The sequence below is a fragment of the Morus notabilis genome, unplaced genomic scaffold, assembly GCF_000414095.1.
Source record: "Morus notabilis unplaced genomic scaffold, ASM41409v2 Scaffold256, whole genome shotgun sequence".
Taxonomy (NCBI): Eukaryota; Viridiplantae; Streptophyta; class Magnoliopsida; order Rosales; family Moraceae; genus Morus; species Morus notabilis.
Genome location: NW_010367627.1, coordinates 211,404 through 221,181, shown reverse-complemented (window position 1 = coordinate 221,181; position 9,778 = coordinate 211,404). Strand labels below are relative to the sequence as shown.

General features: G+C 30.2%; 1 protein-coding gene across 1 annotated transcript; it reads left to right on the top strand.

Annotated features, from left to right (window-relative positions):
- The first annotated feature begins 7,442 nt into the window (after positions 1–7,442).
- On the top strand, positions 7,443–9,427 carry LOC21404150 (metallothionein-like protein type 2). Its single transcript, XM_010113164.2, has 3 exons — positions 7,443–7,612; positions 8,156–8,236; positions 8,946–9,427. Exons 1-3 carry the CDS (start codon positions 7,548–7,550, stop codon positions 9,034–9,036), a joined length of 237 nt encoding a protein of 78 aa, XP_010111466.1. The 5' UTR covers positions 7,443–7,547; the 3' UTR covers positions 9,037–9,427.
- The last annotated feature ends 351 nt before the right edge of the window (positions 9,428–9,778 follow it).

Below are 9,778 nucleotides of genomic sequence, written 5' to 3'. Positions count from 1 at the left end.
AATTCTTCTATTTTGAAGATTAAAAAAAAAAAAAAAAAAAAAAAAAAAAAAAAAAAAAAAAAAAAAAAAAAATCTTCTTCATTTGAGGAAAAACAAAACCCAAATCACATTTTATTTTTACCAGCCGCCTACCCACCCTCCCTTCGAACCTTCCCTCCCTCGTTGACGACAACCCATCCTCGACGGCAACTCAACGGCGACACCAAACCAGCCCAGGCCCATCTCACTCTCCCGTGCGCGGCTCCTCCGCGATCCAGATGGGCCCACCCCCGCGAAAACTCCGACGGTCCTCGCCATCCCACTATAAAGCAACTTGATCAGAAAGAATGTTTGAGGAATTCTGTATGTTATTACGTATTGTTACACTAACTTGTTTATATATAAGTTACGAGTAGAAAACTCTTATTCAATAGTAGACTAACTAACAGAAAAGCTGATGTTCGGTAAAAAAATTCATTTTTTGATATAAATTATGATATTTTTTCTCATAAAAAATTTACGTAAATTAAAAATAATTTAAATCACATAATTTAAATCATCCAATCAAACGTTCTCTTACTCAGCTAACTTGCTCTATAAGCTTTTCAGGAAGCTTGTACCGAAAGCTTTTACAGAAACTCCTCAACACCCACCCACTCCGTGACCCAGACCGACAATAATGTTGCTCTTTAAGTTGCGTTTAAAGCTATATATAATGTTTAAAATGTCTATTTTACCCTTATTTTACACAAAAGTGTGCTTAAAAAGGAGATTCATATTATGGTTCGAATCATGATTCGTGAATCGCTACAGTATTTTCTCTCATAAAAAATACACGTAAAACAAAAATAATTCTAAATCATAATTCTGAATTCACGAACCAAACGTAGTGGACCATTGATTTTTACACATATCAAAATAATCTCAAAAATTAAAATTTATTTTATCAACATTACGGTCATACTAAATTTCAACAAACGGAATTTCATGGATATCAAACACATTCCAATAATAATAATTCTACTAATACGCAAATTCTAATCCTTCTGCTTACTAAACCCATCACCAAAAAAAAAAAAAAAACAAATTACATTTTTTCCTCAAAAAGAAAAAACCTCTTTCGAAACTTAAATAGATGCTTCATCTACGAAACATTGGTGAATATATTACAGCTAATGAGGGCAGATAGATATAGTTGCAATTGCAATGCCAGTGAACCAGAATATACAACTTCCCACAACAATTTCTATGAAGTTATTTTTGGTATTTCTTAAAAATCTAATGGTCTACGTTAACGGTTAACTCATGATCAACTAACAGTCTCTATGCACAGTCAGGAGGTGTTGACGTGATTACTTTTGATCAAGAAGATATCTATGTAATTTTGATAAAACACAAAGAGTGTCAGTGTAATAAGTTCATTTAATTATATCGAATAAACATGTAATTTAAGATCTGTTTAATTTACTGATTCGAGTTGAGATGTGACTTTATGTGAAATTTTTTTACTGTAATAAAAAAATTAAATATGACTGTTTGTGAGAATTTTATACTGTAATAAAACTTAAATTTTAAATTCAAATAAGTAAAATAAACGATACCTTAATAGTTATAACTCAACCCAAATCGTAAATTCTTGTCATGTTATTAAATAACAATGTTCTTGATATGGCGCAAAATTATTTTGAATATATCAATAGTGCTCAATAGGATTGCTTTGGGAAAAAAGTGGCACCTTCAAATTTTAGATCGTACGGTGGGGTTGAGAAGATAGGTAGACAACTGACTTGTGAAGATTGATGATGAACACAAAATCCTAAAAGATAAAAGAATATGATATGACTTTTTTGGACAGTGCAAAGAAAAGGAATTCCACTTCCACATCAACTACAACGGCCATTGTTCAATTAGGGCCCACCACAATATATCTTGGTGGGCCCAACTTTCGTCTGGTCTTGGTTTGAAGGGGGCCCAAATAGTTCCAGCCCATGTGCTGCCAAGGCTGAAACGACACTGATATGACGTTTATATCAAGAATTTTGATTTAAAATTTATAATTTGTACTTTTGTTAAAGTATTTTTTTTCTGTAAAAAATTTAAATTTTAAAAATAATAAAATATACATCACTTAAATTTATTTTATTTTTTATTTTTTATGTATTAATACTCTTGATAAAATCATAATTTATAATTTTATTATAATATTTTTCTCTTATAAAAAATATAAATTTTAAAAATAAGAATTTACTTTACTTTTTATTTTCCTCAACGTTACAACTTACAAGTCATCACGAGGTACAATAGAGAAGCAAAAAAAAGGATAACCAACCACTCTTTTTATTTTATTTTATTTTATTTGAATCGTATCATTCAAGCAATTTATCAGGCACTACCGCTCTTTTTATATTGCTCGGTGGAAGAAGAGAGAATCCATGATATATTGAATTGCACTTTCCTACTATATCATTTCTTTTTGGCATTTTTTATAGACGCCCACTCAATTTTTTAAATTTAAGAATTTTATTCTTATTCTTTTTTTTTTATAAATGACCTTTTCAATTTTTAAATCTTCACAATAAGGTACAATCAAATAATGTTTGCTTTTTTAACTATTCTAATCATGTGATATATACGTGAACATTTATAGAGAGAAATTAAGATCATTTCTCATCTTTTGTTCAGTTATATTAATTTTAGAGTCATCTAATGTGTTCAAATATAATCAATTGTGATAAATAATTTTTAATTTTTAAGAATTGTTGCCCTCAATAGACTCTTTAAGAGTGAGAAATGATATTTATTACCCTAAATAAATGCTCACACGTGCGTTAAGTGATCAAAATCATCAAAAAAGTATATGTTATTTTCGATTCAACCTTAACTGTAAGAATTTTTAAGTTGAATGAGTCAACTATTAAGAAAAAAAGAATAAAGATTAAATTATTAAATTTAAAAAATTGAGAGAATGTCCTACAAAAAAGTTAATTTTTTTACGGGGCCTTGAGTTGATTTTATTAGTAAAATAAGTTGTAAAGAGTAAAATTTCGATGCCGTCATATAAGATTGTCGTTACATAGCTATTCTAATAGCTTGTTAGATAACCCTTAGCGACAAGTGATAACTCTAGGATTCTTATCTTTGCATAATTTGTTTATATTTTGTTGACAATGACTTGTTAACTACCCTCTCTAGTTATTTGACTTTTGTGGTTTTACAAGCGAAAGAAACGTGTGAAATGCAAAATTACAAGTTGAAAATCTTAAAAGGAAGATAAGTGTACGCACCACAAGTTGAAACTGCATGCGAGGGCGATTGAATGGTTTTAGAAGCACCCCCCGTACGCATCCTCGCAAAGAAGAGTAGTCTTAATTACATCACTAAAAGTAGTGATTAGTGCATGAAAATGCACCCTAATACTGTTTTTAATTTATATAATATTAAAATATTTAAGCTTTAATTAAACAATTCTATTATTTTTATTCATAATATTTTTAATTGGAATTTGTATAGTTTTTGCTTAATTAGTTACAGATAAAAGCAGTGTAAAAAGCCACAAAAGAAAAAGCCATGAAAACCATATTCTCAGCCGTTTAAGCCCATTGAGCCGCGTCAGCCCGTGAGCCGTTTAACCCACCGAGCCAACTCACTAAGTCAGCGCAGAAATCCGCGCCATGTCTTTCCGCCATCTCGTGCCTCGCGCGTCACCAGCACGCCCCACTTCACAGCGCGCATCCCGTGCACGCGAGATCTCCAGCGCGTTCCAACCCGAACTCCGCGTGGGTCCCACACCTGTGATGCCAGCCTGCTCCTTCCCTCTGCGTGTGCCAGCTGTCCGAGCGGGTCCCAGCTGTCTCCAACCGCCAGCTCCCTTCTTCCACTCCGCGCGCGACACGTGGCGGCCTTTTCTTTCCCTCCAATCAAGCTTCGACACGTGTTCCCTTTGAAATGAATCTGAATTTCTTCCCCAAAAATCAGAGAAAAATACTAGATTTCTTTCCCAAATCAAATATATGATTTTTCTTAATTTATGTGTAATTTTATTTTGTTTCCTTTTCTTTTGTAAATTTTCTAGTTTTACTATTTATTTCCTTATTTGACAGGCAACCTCTGAACACTATAAATAGAGGGGTTGGCCTAAGGTTTTAGGAGGCTTTTAATATTCAGTTTTCTGTCGTCTTGCTGTCAGTCTCATATTTTTTCTCTAGAACTTGTGAGAATGTTTTGCAAGATAGGCTAGAGTTTTCTTGGTGAGGTTAGAGATGAACTTCTGTTGAGTGACCCAATTCGGGGTTTTGATTCCTTATTCTGTAAACTCCAACATATGAATGAATTTAATCTCATCTATTTGTCTATTACTTTTCAAAATATTGTGTGCCAATTTTTATATAAGTTCAGTCACGCTTTTCTTATGTAATTATATCACGCAATGTTTTGTTATTCAATTTATTTTACAAATTGTCTTTTACTGCAATATTATCAGATTGATATATTGTCGATTTTAGATAACTTGTAATAATAATATTTTTTGAGCCAACATAGAGATTTAATTTATTCGATTATTTTATTTTGTGAATCAAAACTTGAATTGGTGAACGAAGCATTAGGGATTCTCGACACCTTACCGTTTTCTTCATACAGTTTTTCTCCTTTTTATTTTATTTGCAACAAAAATCTCAAAAACTTTCATTTTTCTTTGATTCACTTTTCTCTAACGCTCTTATTCTGTTAATCATTCTTGTTATTTTGTTATCTCTCTATGGATACGACCGCCCTTCTGTGTTACAATTGACCGCTTGTGAATATCACTTTTGGGCGTTAATCAAGTAACGTGTTTTTTTCACAACTTAAATCACAATTTAAATTTTTTTTACTACAGTATTTTCTCTTACAAACATTTAAATTCAACTTCTTTTATTACAGTATTTTCTCTTACATTAAAAAAAAAAAAAAGGTTTGAGTTGTTGTTTTAGTTGTTTTTCTCTTCCTTTCTTGACACAGTGTTATTGGGTTCGCACAGCCTGGGATGCCCTCATTGTTATGAACTTATGATGCTAGCCCTAGATTCTGAGAAATTTAAAAGCATTTCTCTTTTCTTTTTTTTAATATATATACACAATAAGAACTTAGAAAAGACAATAAATGACCAAAGATTCGCTATACAATTTATGATCATAAATTTTTATTTTTTATTTTTGTTTTTTGCTAGAAAGATAATTTTAGATTTGATTGAAAGTGTGTGCTTGCTTGATGCCCAAGGATACGTTGAGCCCAAAAGCATTTTTATTTTCCCCTATAATCCTAACTTGAGTTTAACAAAGACAAAACATGACTTGATTCTTGGAATTTTCTCATCATACATAGGTTTGACTGATATGTGCAATCATCGCCATTATTTTTTCTTTTTTGGTTGAAAATGGAGTCTTTTTTTTTTTTTTTTTTTTTAAAGAAAAATGAACTAGGTTGGTTAGGTAAAAATTCAATATCGGCATAATTATAACGGCCCTTAGAATGAGACTAGACCAGATAAATTGGGTTTAAAATGCATTCTTTATTCGAAGTATAATTAACAATATCTCTCTTTTAATATAATTAAAAAGTATGGATTGCACATTCTCAATTGTTAAATTATCGAGATTAAAAAGAAAAATTGGCAAAATCACTCTACTCTATTACTTTTGAGAACGTGTTTCACACGGACTGCCGTGTGTAAGTCACATAAGCAGCCTATTAAAGTAACTCATTTTCATTTTAAACACATGGTATTAGAAGAGATTAAAAGACAATTAAATAGATGTATAATTATCAATGAGGCACATTTAAAAACATATGATTTAAAAAAATGTATCGAAATATGTGTTTCAATCGCAACATATATTTCTGTAGAATGTTATATTTTTCATAAATAAAATAGAACATACTCAAAAAAATATTTTGATATGGAAAAATCAAATAGAAAACTAATTATAGTGTACATATAGAAAAGAAAAGGATGTTTAAATAAGCCATATTTGAGAATAATTGTTTTAGTAGTTGCTCTTTAATATAAAACATATTAAAATTAAATCAATTTGAAAACTAATTAAGGTGTATATGTGAAAAGGATAAAATGTTTAATTAAAGGTATATTTGAGAAAAAAATTTCATTGAAATAAAAACGAACAAAAATTTAGTCAAACACATGTAATTTGAAATATATAGAGGATTGTAAAAAAAAATATACTTAAGTTGGGATATATTTGTATTTTGACTGAAAAACTAAAAAAGATGAAAAATAATTTAATGTAGCGAGTACAAAAATAAATAAGATATTATATGGAAAATGTGAAAGAAAACAGAAAAATGAGAAAAAATGTAAATAAAAATTTGAGAATATGATAATTTATATATTTTACGTTTGAATTTGTAAACTACAAACATGTAATTGTATAAATTACGTTAAATTTGTGAATTTATAAAAAATACACTTATTTGTGCATTTTATGTTGAAACTTGTAATGACATTTATAAATTTATAAAAATTTACATTTAATGACATTATTTTTTTTCGCTTAATGTGATATTTTGTTTCTGCTAAATAAAAGCAAGGGGAGAGGGATTGTCCACGATGTTGGCCTCTCTCTAGGAGGAATGTCTCTTTGACTCTTGACACCATTTATGTTATTAATTATTTTCTTTGAAAATTACAACAATAGACTATTGTATCGCTTTCAAGAATTTTCAATATAATTAATTTATTTTATCATGGGAACAGCAAAACTCATTAGAGTCGTACTAAATTAAAACATAAATGTTATGGTAGGATTTTTGTTCTTATCGTTCGTATTTTTTAATATTAAGTTACTATCATAATTGTATCCTAATAACTTAAGAAAAATATAATTGTATCCTAATAAAAATTGTTATTTTTTAACTGTTAATTGTTTTTTTTAAATATATGTAAATATAATAGAATCTGACAGGCTTTTTCAAGTAAAACAAGAAAAGTAAAAAAAAAATATATATATATATATATCACCAATAATGGACTTTCCTTTCCTAAATTTTTTAGGATTATTTTTATAATTGATACTCTAATACTGTTAGAAATGAAATTGAATACTTGCTTGGTTAGCCAACACTGCACGTAAATGCAAGTAAAATTGTTCATCATCACAATCACCACCGTTCACCATTTCAAACCGACAATGATCGGACGGCCAGGAGCCTCAAAGAGGACGTACATATCGAGGGGGAGAGAGTAGGGACCACAATGTGAGTTAACATAGTAGGACCCACATCAACCATTTGGATTTGGATGAAAATTAAAAAAATAAAAAAACGACTGATACGTGGATGGAAGAAGTGAGGGAAGTTATTATAACACCCATTATTGCCCGATAGACACGATCTGTGATTTGAACACGTGGACGGTGGATTTAAACCCAACCACTCTTCTCTCTCCTCCCTTGGTCCTATAAATTGTAGTCTTCCCTCTAAACTCGTTCAACCGAGAAAGAAAAGAAATATACTCTGCGATTGCTCTTTTGTGTGACATTTTCAGTTTTGTGTTGCTTTGAATATCAGTGAAGATGTCTTGCTGCGGAGGAAACTGTGGCTGCGGCGCTGGCTGCAAGTGCGGCACTGGCTGTGGAGGGTGAGTAATTTGTTCTTTTGATCTATATATATATATATACACATATACACATACGTATACATCTACCATATAAAAACATATATATGGATTATCGTTTTGGTTTTGTTGTGTGGGCGATTAATTTCTAGGAGAATATTTTGTTAAGCATAAAAGAAAAACATACTCATTTTCATGGAGGGTATTTTATTTATTTATTTATTTTTACCATATAAGAAAACATTCCTTTTCTTAGAGGTGATTTTCTTCTGGAGATTTTTTTTTTTTAATCATATAAGAAGAACAACTGGGTTGTTTTCTTTTGATTTTCTCTTTAGGGGGGATGAATTTTCTTGGAGAATTTGTTTGACATGCAAAGATCAAATTGAGAGAGAGAGAAAACCTGTAATAAAGCATATTATTTTACCATGAGCACCATTTAATCTCGTGGTTTTTAATACGATGTAAAGACGTGTATTAAATTCTTAACCATAAGTCTTTTTATAAGAGAATTTATGATCATATCATTATATTTGCTGATTAAATTGTGATTATGGTGTTAATTAGGTGCAAGATGTACCCTGACATGGGCTACACAGAGACCACCACCTCCGAGACCCTCATCATGGGTGTTGCAACTGACAAGGCGTAAGTGCTACCACTTTTATTTATTTTATTATTCTGTTCCTGTGTTTGGTTAGCCAGAAAATTGAAAGAAAAATGTTTGAATATAAAATATTATCATAATTTGGGGTGATAATTTGTGTCACGTATTATTTGTGTGTATTTTGATCGTGACGCAAAATTTCTTAAAAAAGCAACATAAATATGATAAGATTACTTTACAAATGACTCCTCACGAAAATGACTCAGTCACAAAAATGACTCGTCACGAAAATGACTCGACACGAAAATGACATGTGAATTTAAAATTGACACAAAAATTATATATTTTTATTTAATTTTTTACATATTAAAAATAACTTAAAATTTATAACATATAAAATAAAAAATATATGTATTTTTTAATTTTTTATGAATTTTGTGTCGTGTTCGGATTAAGAATTAGACAGGTTAACTTAAAATTGACTAGTATTTTACAGGTCAATTTTAAGTTAACCTAATTTTAATTTGAATTTTTTTGTTCTTAATTTTAATCTGTAAAATTCGTGTCGTAGTGGTTGGTATCGTGATCCATATCATCAAGACTCCAATCATGACTATAGATTTTTTTTGTTGGGATACTTTGAGGGAACATTCAACAAAAATATCATTGCCATAAATCCAATGATTTTTTTTTTTCATATAACATAAAATGGCTAAATTTTATTTATTTATATATTTTTTCTTGTTTCAGACACTTTGAGGGATCTGAGATGGGCGTGGCAGCAGAGAATGGCTGCAAGTGCGGAGACAACTGCCAATGCGACCCGTGCACTTGTAAATGAAAAGAACTCAGCCTCTCAAAGCAGAGATAATTACCCTTTTGTCCTTGATGAACAAGGGGAAGAACAAGAATAATAATAGCTTTATTGTGGTAGTCTTTTAATGTGCCTTTTCGTGTTGTTTTTAGAGTCTTTTTATGTTGGAATAAAGTAGTCATGGCTTTTCCTTTTGTGTCTCGGTCTTAGAAGCCTAGGCCTTGCCAAAGGGTCACTTATATTATATGTTACAAAGTCATGGCTACTTGGCCTACTATGTTTGTTTGTCTTGCTTTGTGTACCAAAAAAAAAAAAAAAAGTTTTAGAATCTAATTTTAATAGTATGTTTGAGAGCCTTACTGTTTTGGATGAGGACGAAATATATATGTGGTAATCGTTTTGAGTTTTATTTGGTGAATTATTGAGACTCATTTTCTTTGTTTGAATATATATATATATATATATATATATGTATGTATACACACATTGATCTTTATGCTTCACATCAAGACTTGGGTCACTTCACACTTGATTCAAGTGGAAAAGGGGATTAAAAAAATAAATTAATGATTAAAAGTAACACTAGTGCATATTATATAAGACCAATACTATGTAGAATTAGTTATCTAATAAAAAAATTTACATGTTAATTTTATTTATTCATTGTAAATTTATTGTCACCATTTAAGTAGTTTATTTAAGTAAATATTGGATAAAATGCAATAATCTTACATTGGAAGGAGTGATGAAAGTGGAGGACGAAAACTTC

Bases quoted from the DNA above. Each gene is read 5' to 3' on its own strand.
- LOC21404150 (XM_010113164.2), top strand. From the start codon at position 7,548: ATGTCTTGCTGCGGAGGAAACTGTGGCTGCGGCGCTGGCTGCAAGTGC. The intron at 7,613-8,155 runs GTGAGTAATTTG...GGTGTTAATTAG, and splicing joins TGCGGCACTGGCTGTGGAGG to GTGCAAGATGTACCCTGACA. The intron at 8,237-8,945 runs GTAAGTGCTACC...TTCTTGTTTCAG, and splicing joins GGTGTTGCAACTGACAAGGC to ACACTTTGAGGGATCTGAGA.